The sequence below is a fragment of the Lingula anatina genome, chromosome 1, assembly GCF_051362555.1.
Source record: "Lingula anatina isolate TDL-2025a chromosome 1, LinAna3.0, whole genome shotgun sequence".
NCBI classification, from domain to species: domain Eukaryota; kingdom Metazoa; phylum Brachiopoda; class Lingulata; order Lingulida; family Lingulidae; genus Lingula; species Lingula anatina.
Genome location: NC_141767.1, coordinates 16,498,172 through 16,521,981, shown reverse-complemented (window position 1 = coordinate 16,521,981; position 23,810 = coordinate 16,498,172). Strand labels below are relative to the sequence as shown.

At 34.0% G+C, this 23,810-nt stretch overlaps 2 protein-coding genes across 8 annotated transcripts in view; one reads left to right on the top strand and one right to left on the bottom strand.

Moving 5' to 3' along the window:
• Positions 1–1,321: 1,321 nt before the first annotated feature.
• On the top strand, positions 1,322–15,517 carry LOC106151230 (uncharacterized). Of its 3 annotated transcripts, XM_013524387.2 has the most exons (4): positions 1,322–1,764; positions 9,896–10,238; positions 10,846–10,903; positions 12,699–15,517. In XM_013524387.2, the coding sequence occupies exon 4, from the start codon at positions 12,764–12,766 to the stop codon at positions 14,357–14,359; it is 1,596 nt and encodes a 531-aa protein (XP_013379841.2). In that variant the 5' UTR covers positions 1,322–1,764; positions 9,896–10,238; positions 10,846–10,903; positions 12,699–12,763; the 3' UTR covers positions 14,360–15,517. The 3 variants fall into 3 exon arrangements, with proteins under 3 accessions (XP_013379841.2, XP_086861982.1, XP_086861992.1); XM_087005856.1 differs by lacking the exon at positions 10,846–10,903 and having other exon boundaries at positions 1,323–1,764; XM_087005866.1 differs by lacking the exons at positions 1,322–1,764; positions 10,846–10,903 and adding an exon at positions 9,050–9,211.
• Positions 6,145–23,810, bottom strand: part of LOC106174131 (kelch-like ECH-associated protein 1B) — a 31,719-nt gene continuing 14,053 nt past the window's right edge. The window contains exons 5-7 of one of the 5 annotated variants that reach the window (XR_015333063.1): positions 23,378–23,513; positions 7,372–7,800; positions 6,145–7,067 (exon numbers count right to left, since the gene is read on the bottom strand). Coding sequence is in view for 4 of the 5 variants with exons in the window: in XM_013555541.2 (XP_013410995.1) it covers positions 7,037–7,067; positions 23,378–23,513 (167 nt within the window). In the remaining variant the exon portion in view is untranslated. Of the gene's footprint in view, positions 7,068–7,371; positions 7,801–18,892; positions 23,514–23,810 lie in introns of those variants that run through there. The other 4 variants (XM_013555541.2, XM_013555542.3, XM_087005830.1 and 1 more) reach the window with 4 other exon arrangements.

Sequence of the window (23,810 nt, the reverse complement as noted above, 5' to 3'; positions counted from 1 at the left end):
AGTGAAGAATCTTGCACCATTTATGTATCCGTCGAATTGTATTAGGGCGTCTTACTGAACTGTAATAGTGGTGAAGCACCTTATCAGGTTGTTGGGGCTGTTTTTTTTTTTTCTGAAGGAAATTTTATAACTGCTTTTTATGCAGTTCGGGTCCACAATATTTATGTCACTGTAATATTTCATCTGACTGGCACCGATTTCTTTGCATAAGGGCCCGGTCAATCAATCAGAGTTTAAAATCGAAAATAACGAAAATTCTCTTCTATCATGAAATTAAACATTTACACAATATACCGGTATATGAGATAAATGAATATAGATGGCAGGAAAAATAGACAGAAAAATTAGACACCGTATAAACCAAAACTTAATTAAAATTAAAATCATCAGTCTATCGATATAGTGGATTGTGTTTTCGCGGCCGTGAGTGGCAACAGTTTTCCGAGAAAAGTACATTAGTTACAAATTCTGCCTATAAAAAGCAATATGACTTTGCTTTAAGTCATTAAAAACCAATCATTCTTCACATTATGAAGGCTAGTAGCAAGTGTTAGGGTTTTGGCCATCATTTTTTCAGGTAACAGCTGTGTTTTGCCGGTATTTTCCCCCGTTTTAAAAATTTTTCGAAGTATTTTAGTGTGTTTCCATGTGCTGTTATCAACCACACTTGTCTGGCAAATTCCTTCTTCATGTCATGCCAAATGAAGACGTTTGCTAAAATAGGTACGTCTAAAAAATTTTAAAATAAAGCTGAAAAGCGGCAAATTTTGACCTGGTTTTGATTGCTTTTTCTCAATTGTTAATATTCTAAAGCCGTTTTATGAGGTCTTACATGTAAGATTTATGAAGATTCATTAACCTATCAAGGTGACAACCGATCTTGAACCGAGACGGTGCTTTTCTATTTTGTAGACATAGACACTCTGTACCCTCTTCCAGGGCCGCAGATTAATTGTGTGCATTTTCATATAACGTGAGTGTAGAGTAATCGTTCAGAGACAAAATATGTGAATATCTAGTGAAAAATCAATCTTTGGCTCTAGTAGAGGGTAGGTACTCCGTAGTGTGTGTTATTCGGTTCGTATTCACAATTTCTGTTTTACATTTGCTGATAATTAAGTATATACACGCACGCCCACACACGCACGCCCACACACACACACACACACATACATACACGCAGGTATGCATACTATATATAAGAGAGAAGTGCATGCATCCAAGGAGTTATAACTCCTTGATGCATCTAAGTTCATTAGTCATTACCCAAATAAAAGGTAAAAATGGAGTACGTTCATTTTAATTTCTGATTTTTTCATATCCCTAAAATTGTAATTAAAAAATCTGCAGATTCCGTTTGAAGCAGAGACAAACGTTTCTTTTTTTCTCTAGATGGCGCTATGGTATGTCTGGTTCATCAAACATGATAAAAACTGCTCAATTTTACGCATGCAGTGGACCATATTAGGATAGTCAGTGACCTGAATGATGTCGCTTTATTTTGGGGTTGGTTTGTGTCTGGGATTTTATTTCTTGAGGTTTAGATTTCAAATATGTTTAAACAAATACATCCTATGTATTTTTATTTTAGTGAATTGGAAATGAAGATTTAACTGCCAGATAATGGCGAGTGTTAATTAGAAAAAGCCCCTACATCATCCTGCCTCCTCCCCCATGAATTGAGCCTGCACTCGTGAAAAAGTTGTCACTTCATTTTCAGTTCCGAGTGACCAGGGAGTGAACGCAAGGCGGTCTAGATACTAAGTATACGGATATTTTAATTTCAACAGATTCAAAATAAGGTTTTAAGTTATTAATGTCAGGTATTTGATGATAATTTATCTGTGATTCAATTTTGACGTCTGCATGCTTAAAAATGACCAATCCGTCCCCAGTATTTTCCTTCCTTAAATTAACATTTTGCTTCCTCCATAACTTAGTCAATTCTGCACGTACGAGTAGCATGAAAATGAAAAGTGCAGTTGCACCTCAAGCTAACTGATTTGAACTCCGTTGATAGAAATTGTAGTGGTAGTAATAGTTTTACGTGAAAAATCGTCAAGAAGAGGGAAATGCTGAGGAGTGGCCCTTTCAAAATGCTAGCACTTGGCACGTGGATATTTAGTGAAATGTCGATAGTCGAATTTAAGAACATGCATGTAATATAACAATAGTAATATACGGATATACGGATAAAGCTGTAACATTTCAATCCGTTAATGTGAGCTGAATTATAGCTAACCCTATGTGTGATAGATGTTCAAGTCAAGAGGCATAAGGGGCGAAATGACAACTCGTAATGCTTTTTAAAATGGATTTTGATCGTACCTCCATACTTTTCAATCGATGCTCGTTGACAATATCGCACTGCTCATTCAAAACTCTGTCCACAATTATTTTTCATGTGAGTAAGATTTATTTGACTATACCAATTTTGAATTCTTGCAGATGAAATATTGAATATTTGAAAAGTGGCATATTTAAGACAGCGCGGTCATCAGTTATAAAACTTGCTTTATTTCGACGAAGATTTCTGCCCTTTTGCCTTTCGATATGTTACAGTAACATTCTAATAATACTTTACAGTTGGCCACAGTGGCATTTATAAAATGCATATGTTACTACTGCCGGTATTCTTCAGCAAGGCAGCAAGTGGTTTTATGACGTTTAGTTCTCATGCGAATAAAACAAGTAAAACATGCTATTTCATAAGAATATCTGTGTTAAGCTAAATCTGACTCTTTCCTCATCATGCAAAACTGAGACAAAGAAAAATCATGTTGAAGTTGCAACAGATAATTAAAACTTTGTTCGTCTATTTTTGCATATTTCAATGATTTTTGGGTATTTTTTGCGTGTTTATGCTCTCAGAAGAAAAAAAATAATGTAGAAGTAGCTTTAAGTTATTAATCTTAAGGCAAATACATTTCACGTCATATAATTCCTTTATCCAGTTAATTGTATTAAAATTTAACACTTAAGAGTTGACAAGATTACATTTAATGAAATGTTAATGGTATTTTAATCTCCAAATCGGGGGCATTTTACTCGTCAGTTTGAGCTTTGGATATAAAATACTTCAAATATTTAACCTATACTGTTGAAGACATAATGCCTGTTACAGCTGTGTATAGCAGAAGCAGATTCCTGAAATCCGCATTCTCACATCACCACCAAGGTTTTCCTAATTCAAAATTGTTTAGCGAAGTGCGGTCTTTAAATCAGTATGCGAGTTTTTAATGTCATAAGTGAGACTCCCCGGTTTTGTCTCCTCTGTGCGAGTGACTCGAAAGATGAGAAACTTTTAAACTCAAAAATGGTTTGTTGGACCGTAATTCTGAGATCAGCTTTGGATATGGTATTCTTTTTGGTAAGGAAAAAGTCTTGAAATTCCCAGAAAATCATTTTTGCTATACAAGAATCTAACGCTCATTATGTGCTTTTAACGATTGCTTCACTTTGCATGTTCAGATAAAAAAGGACTATCATCTTTAACATTTGAAAAACTTGCTGTCTTGTTGAATAAGATGTCATCTTTCACATCGCGGTCTATTCTTAGGTGTACAGTGTTTAAAGATTACAGAATTTACACTCCATGGTTGAAATAAATGTTTAACTTGAAAATCTGATTTTGAACAGCTGATTTTATTATTATAAGTGTACCATCAATACGATGGGAAACACATTTTTATGTTTGAGCTTTCCCAATTACTGAATTTTACTGTTCAAGTCTATCTTACCAGCACCTTTATATCTATCGGCCAGTAGGTGCACAAATAGTGTTTGTTTTGTCCCATTGGAGGACAATTTATGTTCAGCAATTTACAAAACATTTGTTCTGACAATTTTAGAATCAAAAAGGATGTAGGGAGTAAAAGTAAAATCATGATCTGTCCCTCGATATTCATGTTGCATATACCTTTTTGAAACATTTCTGTAAGGATTTTTTTCAAATTCTACAGGTATATCCCCCACTTTAATGTAACATGCTATTATGTCAATCGCTATTGCGAGTTAATAGAAAGTAGTTACACTTTGGAATAATGCAAATTTCAGTAATGTCTAACGTAATCGAAGTGTCAACACTTGCAGTGAATAAAAAATCAGAATGTAGTTTTACAGACAAATGTCTTAAAAATGAATTAAAACATAGATGGAAATTAATTATGCTTTTCTTGTAATAAAAAATTCAAAAATATGCAAAAATGTCTTGGTATTTTTATTGGCTAGAGGTTCGGAGAGGGGTTGGGGTTCGAATCCTGGGTTGGGTACTTGGAAACTTATAAACACCTTTCAAGGTGTTCTTAAATTATTATTTTGGTTACTATAAAAAGAAAGTCCACCCGTGGAGGGTGGAGGGAACACTTAGAGGAGTAGGTAACGCTCTTGACTCGGAGTCAGAAGGTCCCGAGTTCAAAACCGCGCGTTCCTGGGTCCCAGCAAATCGCCTTTTGCAAAAAATAACTAAATGAACAATTTGAACTACAACAAAACTATCTTACAAAAAAAATTTGTCAAGTGGAGTCGGTGGCTCAACAGGTATGACGGCAAGGTTACGACCAGTAGGTCGGTGGCTCGAGTCGTTAGAGGACATAGAGATACCTTTTTGCAAATTTTGAAAAAAAAAGTATGACAAATGTATATATCTACGTTTATTTTTTTCACCATATGACCATGAGCAAATGCAGCAAAGAAGAAAAGGTGTACAACTATGTGAAAAATATTAAAATTACATTTTAAAGTAAAAACAATTTTAATAAAATATCGTATTTCAAATCATAAAATAAGATAAAAAAAACTATCAAAAACGCGTGTCAGTGATTCTATGCATTTTGAAAATTGTTGCTCAAACTATTATTTTGAAGTTTAGGAACAGTACGGTCAAAATATTTCTAACCACAACCAAAAAGTACGTTATTTGGCCATAAACAATACGTAGATAGGAGGATCTACTGTGAAACTTTGGTTCAAAGTTACCATTTAAATATTCGAGTTTTGATTGATCGCAATTTTTTTTTTGTCCAAATTTAGTGAATGATGTCAAATTCAAAATGCATATAATCTCACGTCAACTTTACCCCCGGACACGAGCACGCATCCAAGTATTTACGTTGTTTTGCTCATCACTGAAATTAGATTGTCTTAAATTTTTCTTCAAATAAAAAATCCGAAAATCTGTACTCGATGCCGAACATCTGAGCCAAAACTGATATGTGCATTTGCAGAGCGTGCGCTAGTCACGAGCAGCCTACTGATATGGTCACTATACAAGCTTATCTCAGTCTAACACGTGTTACCATTTTTAGAACAATATACAAAGCTCAAAAAAGTTACGCAAAAGACAAAAAAATGTTATTAAATTCAACTGTGTTCTCCGGTGTTCAGTGATCGAGAGACACCCAGTAAAAATAATCCAACAGGACGTGCAAAAGTTACGTCTTATCAAGCCTTTTCTTCTCAATCACCCTTGATCCCGACTAAATGTAGAATTAAGAAATCACTTAATACAAGTTCAAACTCAAATAGAATGCTGGCTTGCAATTCGAATCAAAATTATCAAACCAATCAAAGTGTTATTTTATATATACACATCTGGCAAATTAATATCGAAAGTAGTACAAGAATAAATGGGAAAAGTGTCCCTACAAAGTTCCGTAAGTTTCCCGTTAAACTATTTCAGATATTATTTTGAAAATATTGACAAAAGTTGAAGGCCAAAAAATCTTCAACCCATTGTTTTTGAAGTCTCATTACCCAAAGAAAAATCGAGCTTTGCGAAGTAACTAGGTCAAATATGATTTTGGTAAAAAAATTTTCGAAAAATTAAAATGTACAAGATTAAGATCAAGATAAATGGTAGTCCGAAATGAACTATTAGATGTTTCCTTTTGGCGATCATTAACAATTTATGTATGGTGATATTGACAATAAAATGCTTGAAAGAATTTTTAGAATTTTTATAGCTTAAGCAGGGGCAATTTCTGTTTTCATGTACACAACATGCATTCTACTTCAATGCCAAATGCAGATCAATTTCGGAAAAAAATCTCTACCCAACTCAGTTTCACTTTCTTGAAGCATTTGATCCCCTCCCAACAGTAAAAATATGGGCCTGTCATTGATCAGACACACGGCATCAAAACACCGAATACCAAAGGGAGCTTTATTCTTAGCACGCGTCACAATCGCATATTCCTAACTTCAGAAAGAGCTTACGCTTCGTGTAGGCAAATCTGCAATAACATGGGCACATTTTGGCAGTTGCATAATGCTGTTATTTTTGAAGAGCTAGAACTTAGATTTCAGCGTTTCCAAGTTATTGGAGTTTTATGTATCGTTTTCTACATCAACAGAACACACCAATATATGTTTATCGAAAAGAAAATTTCATATTCACTTTACGCAATGGAGTTGCGACAACGATTTTTTTTCTTCCCAAAGTTAACTTAATCAAAACAAGTATTTGAATTCAATTTAAAACAAACATCTTCAAGTCCACAGTTGGGCGTTTAGTTGCAGATTTGCCTACATATCTTTTTCGACGTAACAGAAAATTGGTCGTGCCAGCACACTCCAACAGTACATCACTTAAAAATAATCTTACAACTATCATTGTATAACTTTCGTTTTCATATAACATTTAAGCACTGCATGTTTTGCCCTGACATTATTCCCCTGTACTCCACAAAGAGTTCCAAAACGGATGGAAAATCCCTCCCAACCCAAGGGTATAAACAAATTACAATAAAAAAGCAATGGGCGGTTACAGTGCTGTGCTACATATGCATAGTATTAAACAAGCGACACGCAGGTTTAGATAAATTACTTACATTTTTTTATAATCAGATGTTTCGTGAATAAAACGCTTATTACGTGCAATTATTCATTTGTTATACGTTTTGACACAACATAACACATGATATTTCATGTCAACCTTGTAAATTAACTAGATGACAAACTGCGGGAAGCTAGACAATCTTGACATGGGCGTGGGCACCGTCGATCACGAATCTGATGTCTCTGATGGAAGACACATCTAATCTCCTCGTAAATGGCAATTAAAGTTACTGAAATTAAACGAAGAGATATTCAACGGCGATACTTGTCTGATGTAGATTTGACAAAACAGAAAATAATCGTTACAGCAAATCAAACATGACATATTATATATAATATTCACAATTTACTTAAATGTAAAGAATGTGTATATTGAACTAAGACCTTCTATGCAAGCACACACTTAATGTACAGCGTTATCTATATATTCCATGTTGCACGAAAACAAACTCCTCAGCCTTCATGCTATAGATTCATACGTTAGGTAAGTTACAAAAAAAGACACAAGAAAAATAACCAAAACAAAATATTTACGCTATAAGCTGATTTTGGGTTCTTATTGGAAAGCATTGTTCACGCCTGTAGAATGCCCCCATGCTCATAATGCCTGAAGTACAAAACGCAACATTTTTGCAAAATATCGTTAACGCAATCTTATCTTGCACTATCTATACAGTACTCACACCAGATTGTCGTTTTTAGTGCTAAATTTTTGGACTACACGTGGAAAATGTAGCAGCGTGGCTTCTTTCTACTTCATCTTCTACTGACCTTGGTCTTATCTGAACACCTCTCACCAAAACGCTCACCTGATTTACACAACAATGATACAAGTCACCCACTTTCTGTTCGGAAGCCTCGATTTAGATGCTTTGTGTAAGACCTTTCTTTTTTTATTATTATTATTATTATTTTATGATAAGGCACAATGGATCCCCATCTCTGGAAGTTGATTCAGGTTCGCTGAAATGACAATGGTAAAAAAATAAAACAATCAAGTTTTTTCAGCCGTATCAGTGATTAGATATAGCGGTCAGATTCCACAGGTCGGATGATTCGACCAGATAAAATCACTGGTGCGGCACTGTGTTCGATCATGCAAGATGGGGCTTTACCTAATCTACAAAGATACCGACAGATTGTGCGAACTTGCCATCCCGTTAAAAAATTGAAACCTATTATTTTTTTCTCAAAAAAATTTACGGCTTTCACTTTCATTTTTTAGCAGAAGGATGATAAGATTCTTGCTTTAAAATCAAAACGCTTCTGTATTCTATTTTTTCTTGTGAATTTAAAGCTTTCTTTATTTGAACGGGAACCATAATGACGGAAGTCAGTGGCGTAATGATATTTAACAAAATAATTTTTAAAACAAAATAAATAGAGTGCTAGCACTGCTTATAGATCAATAAAGATTTTAGTGGGCGGTAGTGGGTAACGACAAAGATTAGATACTCTAAATTAGGCTTCGGTTCACTGGTATCATGACCAGCGAATATTAGCTGTGACGTTAATTTAGGCATTTTAATGCCTAATTTTAAAATACACCTAAGCTGATTGAATTTAAAGGATAATAAATCAGTCCCGCACTCCATTATGACTGATGTGGTTGAAAAGTGTATGTGTGTGTGTGTGTGTGTGTGTGTGTGTGTGGAGTGGGGTAGCTCTTCACTCTCCAATTCCTATACGTGATTATAGTGTCTTTCGCACTCCTCGGACCATTTTCTGGGTCAGCAGCGGGTGCAACAGATATATGCTTCTTTTATGAGGACAGCAGGTGACATCTTAATCTACAGAGAGGCGTCCTAGTTCAGCACTGCATGGTTTGATGGACTGTTTGAACGTCAAGTATCTGTTTAAAAATTACCCTATCCGGGATTTTCGCCCTGAATTGAATTTTCTTCTTTAAAAACAGCTATTTCATTCTACACACGAACCATTAGTGGACTATTTATGCACTTGGAACTGGATTCGATGTTTTGTACTATATTTGATTGAATAAATTTAGTTCTCAGTGCACGGTCAGACGCTCAAAATGCTACGTCCTCCTGTACATTTCAGAGGGGAAAATCAACATTAATTACTTTCATTTGAGAGGTTTTACCGTTTTAAGGTCTGAATTGGAAAAGATAAGTAGCTTTGCAGGATACGTAGACACAGGAAATATGACTTTGGGACATTTTCATAATTGTATTATTATACTTTTTCGGTCGGACAATATTTCAGTTAATTCAGCATACTGTACCCATATGTTTCCGTTCCGTATAAAGGTTGTACTAATTCCAGCATCCAACAGCTTTTCTCTCAAAGTACTGTGCGACGGTAGATCCCTTAAATTATGGTTTTGCTCTCTGTCTGGAGATTAGCCATACAGGTAAAAGTAAAGTTTAGATAAAGAAAAGTTCTTTTTTTCCTTACTCTACATACATTTCAGAGCGGTTTACATGAGACGCTTGGTCATTTTTGGCATAAGTTGTAGGCCTATCACGTATTAGCTCAGTAATGTAACCATTCTCAGGCCCGTAGCCAGGGGGGGTTCGGGGGGTTCGAAAGAACCGCTCCTTTTGCTGGGAAAAGGTCCACTCTGGGTAAAATTTGATCTAGGTACATGAAGTTTTTGTGGGAAAAGGTCCACTTTTTCAGAAAAAGAACCCCACTTTGGAAATTGCTGGCTACGGGCCTGTTTCTTTTACAAAATAAACGCACCAAACTTTATGCTGTAAATATGATAAGATCATACTGATATAATTTTCTTCAATTTTACTTCTTTCAAATAAATAAATTGTTGAATCACGCATCATGACTAATGTAGAAGTCACTGTTATGTATATTTTTCCAATGTATCACAGGTATTAATATTTTCAATGTATTACCGGTATTGGCCTTTTGCTTATTTTTACTTTTTTAAAAGTACGTAAAATATTGAATGTCACTGTAGGCCCAAATGAAATAAATTGCGTCTTGCGGACCCAGACTTTGGGTGGAGTAACTGTCTTTTGACAGGAACAGTATATGAATAGAATTCAAACCTGTATTAAAATATGTTAAATTTGCTCAGGTATAAAGAAGCCCAACAATGAAGAAGATTAGATTGGGCTGCACCTGCCAAACAAGATCTGATGCTCACCTATGACCAACCCTACCAAGAATGCCTCTGGGCTGGAACAGGGATGGCTACACAGTCTGAATATTAATTGCATCGTGGAGTGTGCATGAGTTTATGGCCCAAAGCAACTGCACACTGGGACACGGTGGTATTTCCAAGGCTTCTCTTGCAGTGCGACATTAATGGCCGAATTCACTGGGATTCCCTATATGACTTTAATGGGACTGTGCTGGGATTGAGTCTCCCGCTCCCACGCTCACTCCAGACCTCCACTGCTGGGAACCTGCTTTAACAGGTGATATACTTTTTTTTCATTTCTTTATATTTAGAAAACAAAATAGATCATCCTTTTCTGCTGTTTTTTTTTTCATTATTATTGAATGGGGGACTAGGATTATATGTAATTTTGATCTAACAATTGGAAATTGTGTTAAGGTCAGTAGTTTTATATAAATGCAATGGACTTGATTCCGTTCTTTTGTATGAATGAAAATCACTGCTATCATTGGTGTTAGTACCAAAACAGTCTTGGAATATACTACTTTAATAACATTAAGAGGGGTTATGAATATCTAAACTTTCATTGATTATAAATGCATCAGGATAATGCATCAGGTTTGATTTATAGCTCAATATTTGTGATATTTGTCAATTTTAACATTTTGTTAAGTTTGTATGAAAGAAAAGCTATATGAAAAATTCTTATATTGTTACATATAACTGTTAACATATATTCTAACTGCTTTATATTGGCACTGTTCACTTAAAGAAAGTAAAAAATATTTTTGTCCTCTGATGTATTCTTTTTTGCTGAATTCTGTTATTGTGTAAAAAAATGAAAAGGTCCACAAATGTCAAAACTGAATTCAATTCATAAAATTGTGTGATTTAATCATGTTCAGATAAAGCTGGAATAATTGGTGAAATCAGCTGATTCATTTTTGCAAGGAAGGAGAAAAGGTAATAGATAATATAAGTAAAGAAAAACACATTACAAATTTCAATTTCAGGGTTTTCATAGTTTGGTTGAGTACATTTTCTTCATGAAGCCTGACCTGATCACCATGATCAGTAGCAAGATCTGACTGCAAGAGTAAAGATATATTATGTTTTTTTTAAATTAGGTTTTATTTTAAATATTTATTTCATACACATCACTAAACCAGTTCAACCTGTATAAGCATGTGACATTTGTGCAATGAGACATGCCTTCAGTAAAAGAGATCTGTGTATAAAGTGTCCACCTTTTTTCCTTTTTTTTCATTTCTTTTTCTTTTATTGCGTGTGATATTTCAGAATGATGTGACATACCTCTTGAATAGAGGGACTGCATAACATTCTTCGTGTCAGACATACTTATTTTATGCGCCAGGTTTCTTCTTTTTTTTAAAGGAAATATATTTCAGTGCAACACCTTTTTCTGGTATTGTGGCACTTTTACTATAGGCTATCAAAGCTTGTGCCACTCTTGTGCATTGTCATTTTCTCATTTTTTTTTCCATGCCTGAAGTTATAGAACGTGTTTGATTAATATTCTCTCAAAAAGCTTTTTTGCAAATTTTATGAAATAGACATAGAATAAAAACTATACCCACATTGCCATGGTTAATAGATATTCTCATTCTCTCAAGAATAAAGCATAGCAAAGTAGGTTTAATATTTATTCTATTTCAAATTACATAAAGGCTGAATTTTTTCTAAATTTTGTTTTGGCTTATATTCCCAACACCTTTCTGCAGTCACCAAGGATTTGATTACAAAGAAAAATTTACCTCTATACTGCAATATCAAAGTAGAAAAATACTTTTGACATTTTGCCAATTTTTTCTTCAGGTGAATGTAATCAAAAATTTGAGCAGAGTATATAATAAAGAGGGATCACCTACATGCAGCTAGTTATGTTGGCTTAAGAAAGGACAATTAAACACATCATTTTGTTCAGTAGGGTTTTCATAGTTAGGTAGAGTACATTTTCTTCATGAAGCCTAACCTGACCACCATGATCAGTAGCAAGATCTGACTGCAAGAGTAAAGATATATTATACTTTTTTGAATTAGGTTTTATTTTAGATAATCATTTCATATCCCATGTCACTAAACCAGTTCAACCTGTTTAAGCATGTGACATTTGTGTAATGAAACATGTCTCCAGTAAAAGAGATCTGTGTCCACCTTTTTTTCCTTATTTTTTCTCTTCTTTTTCTTTTGTTGCGTGTGATATCTCAGAATAATGTGACATGCCTCTTCATTGGAAGGACTGCATAACATTCTGTGTCGGACTTACTTATTTTATGCATCAGGTTTTTTAAGGAAATATATTTTATTTGCAACATCTTTTTCTGGTATTGTGGCACTTTTACTGTAGGCTATTAAAGCTTCTGCCACTCTTGTGCATCGTCATTTTCTCATTTTTTTCTGTCCCTGAAGTTACAGAACATGTTTGATTTATATTGCCTCAAAAAGATTTTTGCGCAGCTTTTTGGAATAGACATAGAATAAAAATTATACCAACTTTGCCATGCTTATTAGTTATTCTCTCAAGAATTAAGCACAGCTAAGTAGGTATAATTTTTATTCTATTTTTAATTACATAAAAGCTAATTTTTTCTAATTTTTTTTTTTTTGGCTTATTTTCCCAACACCTTTCTGCAGTCAAACACCAAGGGTTTGATTATTTATTACGAAGAAAAATTTACCTCTATGCTGAAATATCAAAACTAAAATACTTTTGACATTTTGCCAATTTTTTCTTCAGGTGAATATAATAAAAAATTTGAGCAGAGTATATAACAAAGACAGATCACCTGTACGCAGCTAGTCATGATGGCTAAAGAAAGGACAATTAAACACATCAAGGATATTTTTCGCTACAACAGCAACAGAGAAACTCCACAAAAAACTGAAGGCAAGCAGCAGGGAAAATCCCTAAAAAATGATAGCAGTGGTATTGTTCTTCTGAAATATGTTCCACCATCATCAGAAATGAAAGAAAATTCCCACAGTAATGATGCAGTGGGCAGAAATGACAATAATAATGGCCAAATTCCTTCCCAGGATATAAGTGATGATACCAAAATTCCTTTGAGAAAAAGTCACACTAACAAACACATTGATGCCACAGTGACAGCTGCAAACCAAAATGAAAATTTTATACTTAAACCTGCAGTTCATATTAATGAGTTGCCTATGAAAGAAGAATGCAAACATGGCCAGCTGCTGCATAGCGATTCTAGGTTAGACTGTGACAGTTGCATGCACCACACCCCACACAGAAGAAAATCTCAACACATTTCAGTTGCTGATGCTCAGGACAACACTACTGTCATTACGCAGGATGATTCTGAAGTTTTCCAAAGCCTTGATATATCTGCATTCATGACTTCCTACAGAGGAAGAGAACATAAAACTAACCCCTTGTACGACGACAACCACGAATTGACTTCGTCAGGTGTAGAAACCGATGACTTGGATTCCACCATTTATGGCTTCTCGAGCCGTGGTGGTGCTGCTGCAAAGTTGAACTATGACATCCAAAGTCTGAACATATCTGGAGATTTTGCATACTGTAGTGGAAATGACTGTGAAGAAGACTTTGACAGTTATGCAGACGATGAAAAATCTGAATCATCAAATGAAGTTGAATTCGAGGTATCAGAGGTGACATTGGATTTTGATGAAGAAGAATCGGAGGACACACTAGTCCTCCCAGAGGACAAAACTTTGATCTATCATGAATATGGAGGTGAGGATTTTTCAGTATACTTGACTGAAGAATCAATGAGTTACACAGGAGTGGCCCCTCCAATCATTACGCCAAAGAAAAATTTGAAAGAAGATAAAGAACGAAGGGCGTCAAAGGCATCAGTAGGAAAAACTCTAAGATCAAAACTGCGAAAGGTTTTCACGGGTCATAACAATCATGGAGAAAAGCACCACCACCTGCAAACTATAACATATAAAGAAACCCGCATTGGTCATGGCGAAAACACGAGCTTGCAAAATGCAGCAATTTCCAACCAAAATACACCTACTTCACAGCCTGTCAACAGCAGGGGAGATAACAGTAACAATAACAATAACAACAACAACAGCATCATGGTACTGGATACGCCCCTTGTAAACATGCCGATCTCAAATTCTTTGGAAAATGATACACATTTACCTCATACATCAGTGAGCTTTGATGACACTTGTGATGCCGGTGATGCTCTCGACAGAAGTGACAAAATTAGAGGTAGTGGAATCTGGGCTAAAGTACGACAAAGTTTTCGAAAGAAAAATTTTTCCAAGGGGAAAGACAAACCTGATCCTGTGCAGGCAGTTTCTTGTGAAAAGCTCGATGATTTGCAAAGTAAGGCAGGCAATATGACCACTAATCCACTGAGACAGTACGAGTTCTCAGATCCAGAGTTTTAAAAATTCAATGGAAAATGTTTTCCATTTTCATTTTAGGATAATTATGTTGTATGCGCATTGTAGTATCTGCTACCAAATATGGTTAGAGTACAAAAAAGTGTAAAGGCAACATTAATATACATAAAAACATATACAAAATACAAGTCTTCTATTTCGCAATTGTAACAACAAAGTGAGGTTATTAAATTGTAGTATTTATTAATGTAAATGATTAATTCTATCACTTGAATGAAACATAAAAAATGCACTGTGAGAAGAAAAAATAAAAGAATTCTATAGCAGATTATGTTAATTATCTCAAATGAATTTGGTAGTCACCAGCACTTCATTAGAATCATTAAAATTTAGTTAGTTAGCTGTGGAATGCTCATTTGATGTCTGTCCACCCATCATGACATCATAAAAACTGCTTCAGAGTGCATTTTATACTTTCCCATATGAAAACATAACTACAGTGTATTGAATCGCATTTGCTTAATTTTCCATACTTGTACATACATTTATGTATGCTGTTTACATTCACAAGCATTATAGAAAACATGTGTAGTTTTATTTGTTATATGTTCATTGACTGTCAGTTGTTTGTCTCAGTGTTTTTGTTTCTTTTTTGTGCAGTAGTGCATCACAAGTATATGTGTTGCTTAATTCATCATAATTGAATGTAATTTGGTGCCCTAAATTATTGAAATAAATTACTTCATATAAAGCTTAAGCTTCACAAATATTTTATGCTTAAGCAAAGGGAGTGGTGTTATCAAATTTGCATGATCATGATACCTGACTGTATATTGAATATTAATTACATAAGGACAGAGAGAACACTGTATACTTATTTGATCTATTTTCCATAAATTCAGTTTATTCTTCTTCTAATGAGCCTTCCTCTGTCTTTGATATTTCAATGTATTTACTTATTGGTGTAATTTGTATTGTACTATACACCTATCTTATTTAGCTTTTAATATTAGATATACATGTAGTAAAGCACCAGTTTGCCTCCGAGTTTTACTTCCCTTAATCTAGTAAGTATGCACTGACCAAGGAAGTAATAAAGTACATTTTCTTACAGGGAAACGGTGTTTAAGACAAATATTTCAGTCTGTTTTGACCCTCAATATTTCAAAATTAGCCCAATATAAAAGAATGACTACATGTGTCTGTTTATATCAAGAAATACCGGTACCTGCCTGATATTTTAGACCAATAAACTGCTTTAATTTGGATTAACACGAACATGTTTCTTGAACTGAAGTAGACCAAATTTATTAACTAAAAGTACTTTGTATTGGGCTACACCTCTCAAGCCAGCAGACATACAGGGAACACTAGGGTCATAATTTGATCATTTTCATAAAATATGCTTACATCATGTCAAAGTTGACAAGTAAATCATAGAGAACAAGCTGCACGCTTGATTCAGAAATACAAAGGATAACGTGTTCTTTATTGTTATTATTATGCAGTAATATTGAGCCATATAAAAAGTGAGATCTCTGTGATTCTTACTTTCAAAAAGTGAAGAAGCCAAATTCTCACTTTGTGAATTTTCAAACTAAAATTTCAACAAAAAATTTTCGTTTTGCAATGCAATCTTGCACATATACAAGTTTCAATTATGCTTACAAGAGACATACAGTGAATTATAAAATGAAAACACACTGGGTGAGTACATATTAAAAAGATGTCAGTTTTACTACATGTACCTATGTATAACTACCTCCACCTATTATTTCTTTAAGCAGTGCATGAAGTACCTACACCCATATCAAGTGACACATGACATTTTGTTTTCAAGTTGCACTTATGAAAAATCTTATTGCTGTCCACATCACAGGACAAAAGTACTAGAATTCTATTTACAAAATAATAAGTTGCCACCTGCAAGTCACACAATTGTAAAGCTGGCTGATCTTGTTTATTGAGGATTTCAGGCTATAAAACTAAATCCTTTAACCTAAATTACTTTTCCGTATACAGTATCAGTGGTAGAGGCAAATTCATGCAGGTACTACACAAACACTTGCCTGAGGTATTGTTTTGATAATAAACCAAAATTCTGACTTGGTACTTTTCAGATATTTTATTTTGTTACAAAATCTAAAGAAATACATCCTTTTCAATCTGTCCATTTAAATGGACACTGAGGTAAAAAAAAGTGCAGAGAAAACCGGTGTTGTGACATATACAAAAAAATATATTTATACATAGTTGAAGTGTTATAATGACATTGAATCATGCCCATCATAATGACTTCCTGACACAGATCTGATGCCAGATGGTTTTGACAAAGAGGTCCAATGGCATGGAAGATGAGCCAACACCAGACAGCTGTGGAAAGCTGTATGCAGAGATGCACAATGTTGTGAATACCAATAACAAAACAGCCGTCAAAGTACATATGGTTACTAATACTTTTCCACATTAATAGTTTGCTTTAAATAATGTGGCATTTTTGGGGGCGGAGACACAGCATGCAGTTGAAATTTGTTGTTCTGGTTAAAGTAGAAAACTTTTTAAAAATTAGAAAAAAAAAAGTTATTTATGAATAGATTCTGGTTCAGATGTTGTTATTTCACAAGTATTGTATTTTTTAAGTTCATAATTAAATTGTCTGACTTTATGAAAGACAAAAGCAGTCTGGTACATAATAATTAAAATATGCAACAGTGTAAATTCAGTGTAATTGACATGCATTTTTATAATTCACTAGACTAGACAGCAATTACATACAAGACTTGTTTCTTAAGAAAGGTGTAAAATAGTTTTGTCCTAGGCATTTACCTCAATAATTGATCTATAAAATTATATTATCACATCAATTAAGTTGTCATGAATATCTGTTACAAATTACACTCCCTCGCCTGTAATTACCTGCTTTGATCATGCACTAGACAGTATAGCTGGCAAATATACAGACACTTAAGAAAAAAAAGTAATTCCCATCGCTACATTTCAATGTGTGTGTGTGTGTGTGTGTGTGTGTGTGTGTAAATGTACGTTCCAGTAAACATTGAAAACATTGAAAACTTTTAAATGCCTTCAGTGACTGTCTTCATAAAGTGAATACATGCCTTCCATACCATGATTGTTTCTTTTGCACTGAACTCACTTTTTACCTCCGCCAAGGAGGTTATGTTTTCACCCCTGTTTGTTTGTCTGTCATCAACATAACTCAAAAAGTTATGGATCGATTTTGATGAAATTTTCAGGAACTGTCAGAAGTGGACCAAGGAACAGACGATTAGTTTTTGGTGGTGATCTGGATCAATAATCAATCAAAAATAATCAAAAATTGCTGCCTTGGCAGAGATCTGCACTCTCGGAGTGCTTTTCTAGTTTACACAAGTTCTCGATCTAAATGCATGTGTGTAGGTTCATCCTCTTAATTTAAAAATTGAATTCATATAAAATGCTTCAACACTGCCAAAATACATCTAAATAAATCAATGAAATTTATAAAAATAATCTCATCATGGTGATATTAAAACTTCATTCTTTTTTTTTTTTTCAAAAAACAAAGCTACTCAGTTTAATTTTTAAGATAAACAAACATACAGGCAGGCAAAGAGCAGATATGACTGATGGCAACAACAACACTGATGACAGGAGCACACACAGTGATCAGAACACATACAGACACAGTGTCTGAACATAAAACTTTGCAACCCCACAAAAATAATCTGTGCAGAATTGTTTGTAAATATGGCTTTTGCTGACTCGCTGAATCATAATTTTTAGGATGATGAGTCATATTGAATATTTGATATATGTCTTTCCCCCTTAGGCCATAAGATTTAATACAGGCAACAATTTGTAACATCCTTAAAATGATTAGGATAGTGGGGTTATATAAAAGTGGCCTAATCTCGAACAATCAATTTTCTTCGTTGCCTTCTTTCTTGTTGTGAATGGGACTATGAAAGTTTTTGGTACACTGTGATATTAGAAGAGACATACAAAATACTGTATGCACAATGTTTTCTTATCAGTCATTAATCTTTGGAAACCAAACCCTTTTACATTACAGCAGGTGTCCTATAGTATAGGGCGATAGTTGGCTCCTTTTCTCTTCATCACTGCCCTGGACAAGGCATTAGGGTTCCATATAACTACCACACATGATTTTGAGCATTACCGATGTTTCAAAATTATTTATTACAAATTTACTGCCATTTGCCCAAGTTTTAAAATCTTTTCCACAACCCATAAATCCCAGCACAACTACCACTATTTTTGTATCACCCACATACTTACAGCTTTCCCAACTTAGCTACTGATGTGCCACAGTTTCTTTTCACCTGGCAGGAAACTAATAGTAGCAAATCAAATCTAACCCATTCAGACACCCCCTTGGACATAATATATGTAATAAAAACACCCCAACAATTGATCCTCATCTACAACGAAATGCAATACTAGAATTAATGAGACAGAAATAACTGTGGTCTGAGCATGTTGCTGCTGCTATTCCACCCAAGGGCAAAGGATGATGATAATGACGATAAACCAATGAAATCTGCTTTATTTAACATCTGTATTCTGCATATTTTATTTACAAATAATTTACAAACAATTTACAGAACCATTTAAGACAGGTTGAAGAACACATTTTGTCATGCAAGTTATAGTATCTTTTACATGGAATAAAAAGTACTAGCACTTATTTCTCCAAAACTGACTTACATACATATAAAATATCAGAAAAGAAACAGAAAAGCTGAAATTATTCAACATTATGCAGTTCAGCTTCAAATACATACTAGTTACTCAAAGCAGTGATATTAGTTCATCACTGCACTTGTAACATCATTACTTTCTTTCCTATGCAAAATTGTTTTCTGCTAGAATTTTACAGAGGTACTTAGCCAATTATGCTGTGGTTAAGTGGTTGACAGGAGAAGACTTTGATAAATTAATGTCAACCAAATAAATTCCAACAAACCAGAAAAGACTAAGGCAACATTTCATATTTTTGAAAATGTTATCAAATCCACAATTTCTTACACCTCTTTTAATTTTTTCTTAAAGAGATGTCGTCAGTTAACAGGTACACCCTAAAGCTTAATCTAAAAATCTCACTGGATTCACACATAAATATATATAATACATTACTCACATTAATGAACAAGACTTAATACATTGAGATCACTGCACATTACTGAGATCTTCTCTAACAAAACAAGAATAGGCCAGGTGTAGAGTAAAGAACTCAACTAACACAACATACACAGTCACTCTTAAATAATAAGGAAGCAAATGATTAGGGAAGTTTTTTTTCTCGACCTGTCATTACATGTATTTTTAAAATTTTGTAATGCACTTTGTGAATCTTCATCCATTTATTTATCTATGATAATGACAGACAAGCATAATACTGTTCTTTTCATGATCTTGTGGAGTGGAGTGCTTTCCAATCACAAGTTGAACTTTTGTCTATTTTTGTACTTTAGTGTGGGAGTTTCTGTTTTTCTCTTTTGAAGGTATTTTTTGTAACTGTTGCCTTAAGGTAAAACTTATGTTAATTTATTAATCTATACATTTATATCATAAACATGTACCTGTATTAGTAACATTTTAGTGTGTGAACACCACAGATTGACAACATCAGTTTTAAGTTGGGGAGTAAAATATCTAGAAGAACATAAATGATTCTTGAATCTTCACCAAGAAATGTTTCAAAATGTCAATTTGTTTTATAACAATAATTGTAGATCTTGGGACAGGGTGCATTGAGCACTTTCTCACCCAAGCCTTGAAAAAGCACTGTGAATTATAAATCAAAACAAAAGCTCTCTGAATAATAGAAAACCTTGGATTTTCATTTTCGTTTTGGCATGTAAATTATTCTCTCCATTTCTGAATATCAAAACTACTGCAACACAACAAAGAAAAGACTGGTTTTGAAAAATCACTTTAACCAAATAAATTGCAACTAAATTGCTTCAACCCAAATGAGTATATTATTTATATTATCTCCATCCTCATAAACTGCTGCAACCCTCAATAATTACTCCCACTTTATATAAGAGGTATGTTTTATTACTGACCATACATACTCTTTTATCTTCCTTGATCCATGACTTTTTTACTGAGCATTTCAACAGTACATGTTCATGTACTGATGTAACCCGAGTATGCTATATTGAGTGTGCTCCAAAGTTTCAACAAATGACACCATATAACAAATGACATCCAAAACTGGCCACGTTGCACATGTATGTCTTTCAGTTTTACATGGGTATATGAGAGTATACACACTTACTAACTGCCAGTAAATAAATACCTTGAACTTTCAAAAGACTTGCAACAACATAATGACCCTTGTTGTTCAGTATATATCCATCCTCAGATATCTTAGCATGGTATTTTGATACAGAATCTGTAAAAGTTAGTTGATAAAGAATACTGTTAGTTATGAAATACTGTGAGTTATTTATTAAAGGAAGACAAGTGTCAAAGCGTGTTTAAGAGTCTGCAAATGCAAAGCAAGCAACCCCAGGAAAGCCAATTACCTTTACTACTCCCCTACATTCAATTCATGCAGCATACATCACTCAAAATACCAAACAAGGAATAGTATGTCAACACATCAAAAAGAGTTGATCAGCATAACTTGATTCTTTTCCTTTAAACTTTATTGTACTCATATGATTTAAAACTACTTGTAAGTTAACTTTAGTTGACAACACAAAAATGTGAATGAAATACAACATGGTAAGCTGTAAAATGAGGTTGTAAGGGACAGGTATGATAAGAAGGAGGCACTGGTAACTGTATATATTATTATTATTATTATTATTATTATTATTATTATTATTTTATTCATTAGGGCTAGGTGCCAAATTAAGGTCAAACTTATTGATACCCTTTAATTAATGTTGCATGTCATGGTCATAACATTTCTTGTCCCCTTCAGGTAAATAATTTGCTGAGTCATGTGGCATCTTACAAGTGACCATGTTGTTATTTCATGACCTGGTGAAAGCCTAGCTTATCACAGCATTTCTATTTACTCAATCAATAGACGCATGTAATACTTATCAAGTCATAAATTGAGGGTGGAGTACTGCGTGCGTAGTATACAGTTCAATTTCTCTGTAAACTAGTTTAAGCAAGTTTAACTGATTTTAAAAGTCACATATAAATTCCAAGACAGTTGCATCTCAGTAGTAATATGAAAATCATATTGTCTTTTATTACTGTACACAACTGTTTATACTGTTTTGTTAAAACCCAAAATTATTCTTTGAAGAAAGAAAAAAACTATGGTGAAAGAAGAGAATAATAATTTACTTTTTTTAAAGAGAACTGCATGGATACTTATGTATAACTCAATAAGCATGACAAAAGCATATCTAGCAATATTATCATCATCCAACATAATAAATACTAAAACTACTAAAAAAAGATGCCTCTTTCATGAAACATCATTTCATCTATCAACAATTAGAATAAACCCAGATCTTTCATTCCCCCATAATCCTTGTCTGTATCAACTACCAGCAGCAGGCAAAAGAATGGGATTTATTCAGATCAATTATTCATCATCAACATAAAATTTAATAATATAATGATCCACTGAAAACTGTGCACAACAGTTATCACAACGTAGATTTTCAAAATTGAATAGAAAAATAAAGACATATGGTAACTATGATTAATTTTTCTATTAAAGCAGATTTAAGATATTGAGATATACTGGCAATTTCTACGCAGGTGAAGATAAGTTTTCAGTGTCATCTGGTATTAGTTATTTCCCATCAGGTTATAGATATTAGTAGACACCACACCCCTTGGGTAGTCAGTCAAACTGAAGAAATAAAACCATGGGCAAGACTGTCAGGAAAGAATTCAAAACAACATCGCAGCTTTATTTAAATAATAAAGTTATGGCTTCCACTGTTTTATTGAAACAGAAAAAAAAAAGGAGCACCAAAGTAAACAGATCCTTGAAGTACACTCTTGTGATAGTCCAAGTTATAGACCAAGAATATTTTCACACATATCCTTCAACCCACCAAAATGAATAGCATGCCATTTAGAAATAAGCTTGTGTTATTAATGCAAGAATCAGGCACAGAAAATTAGGCGTAATATTAGCAGTGAGTATTATTACGTTTCACGCTGCCAGATACCCTGATACTTAATGTGGTACCTTGGATTGGTTACTGATAATACCACTGAAGATGAAAGACGACATTATTTTTCATACACCACTGAACACAACAAATGCTAGGGACCGAAAATGGTTTCAGCTGCTCTACATTATTTTCTAGGTAAGTTCCATAAGAAGCTCTTGGGTGAGTCCTTCAACACCATGTAGACCTAGATCTGCAGGCAATGATTGACCTAGATATAGTGGCAGTATCTTCTCCAAGCTGGTGTACTGTCCACCATATCATTTAGTAGTTTTTCAGAATGAGATTGGACCAATCTTGCCCATGTTTTAGTCATTGCAATACCTAGGAATAGGAGAAAGATACCTAGTTTTCTTTTTAAACTAACCAGCATGCTACTGTTATTTAAGACTGAAGAGTACTCTATAGCTGACATGCTATACTATACTTAAAGAAGATAAAAGCAATATCATGAAAAAGAGAAAAAAAACTGCAGTTGTGGCAATAGTTACAGATGCAACTACCCCCCCTCCCCCCGACCTTCAGTTGGCTTGGGATTGTGACCTTAATCACTCAAGATAAGACCTGATGCGGCAAAAATGCTGATAGTTGACTAAAAGCACAAATACTTTCACTGGCTTCATTTGGTGCCAATTTAAAGGCAGTCAATTATCATTTTAATTAAATATAAATTTATCCATTTTCATTTCTGTAATCAAGCATGAAGCTGGATTGTTTTTCAATTGTAATTTCAAGACTGATTGTGATATTCAATCAATGCCTGAATCAAGCTGCATTTGAAGCTTTTCTTCAAATTCTATTGCAAAGCATGAATTTAACATTTTTCCTCATTGATTGCAAGGGATCAGTGATGTGCAAAATATGAGAAGACTGCAATTACTTAGTGCACGGCTCCATCCCAATGCATACGCCGTGTCCACTACGACCACATGACATGTTGGTCACTTCTGTCCACTCATTTCGGTCAGGGTTGTAGCATTCTACTGATGATAGGAAGTCATTGCCATCATAACCACCTGCAATAAAAAAGTGTTATTTATCTCTATTTTTTTCTTTATAACATAGTTTTTACTTGTACATTGTAATACAGGTAAAATGTCATACATTATTAAAAAAAAACAAAAAAACTGATTTGCTTATTTATCACAGCTGACATAAATTCTCATCAAGTCAAAACTACTGAAGCTGACTTGTACCATCAGTGTAAATGTCTTTTTTGTGAAGTTACATAAGTAGGTGAATTGAAATGCTATCCTTTTGTAGCATGTATGGAGCTAAATATATAAAGAATACAGGTCACTTTCAAAGCACAA

Bases quoted from the DNA above. Each gene is read 5' to 3' on its own strand.
- LOC106151230 (XM_013524387.2), top strand. From the start codon at position 12,764: ATGATGGCTAAAGAAAGGACAATTAAACACATCAAGGATATTTTTCGC.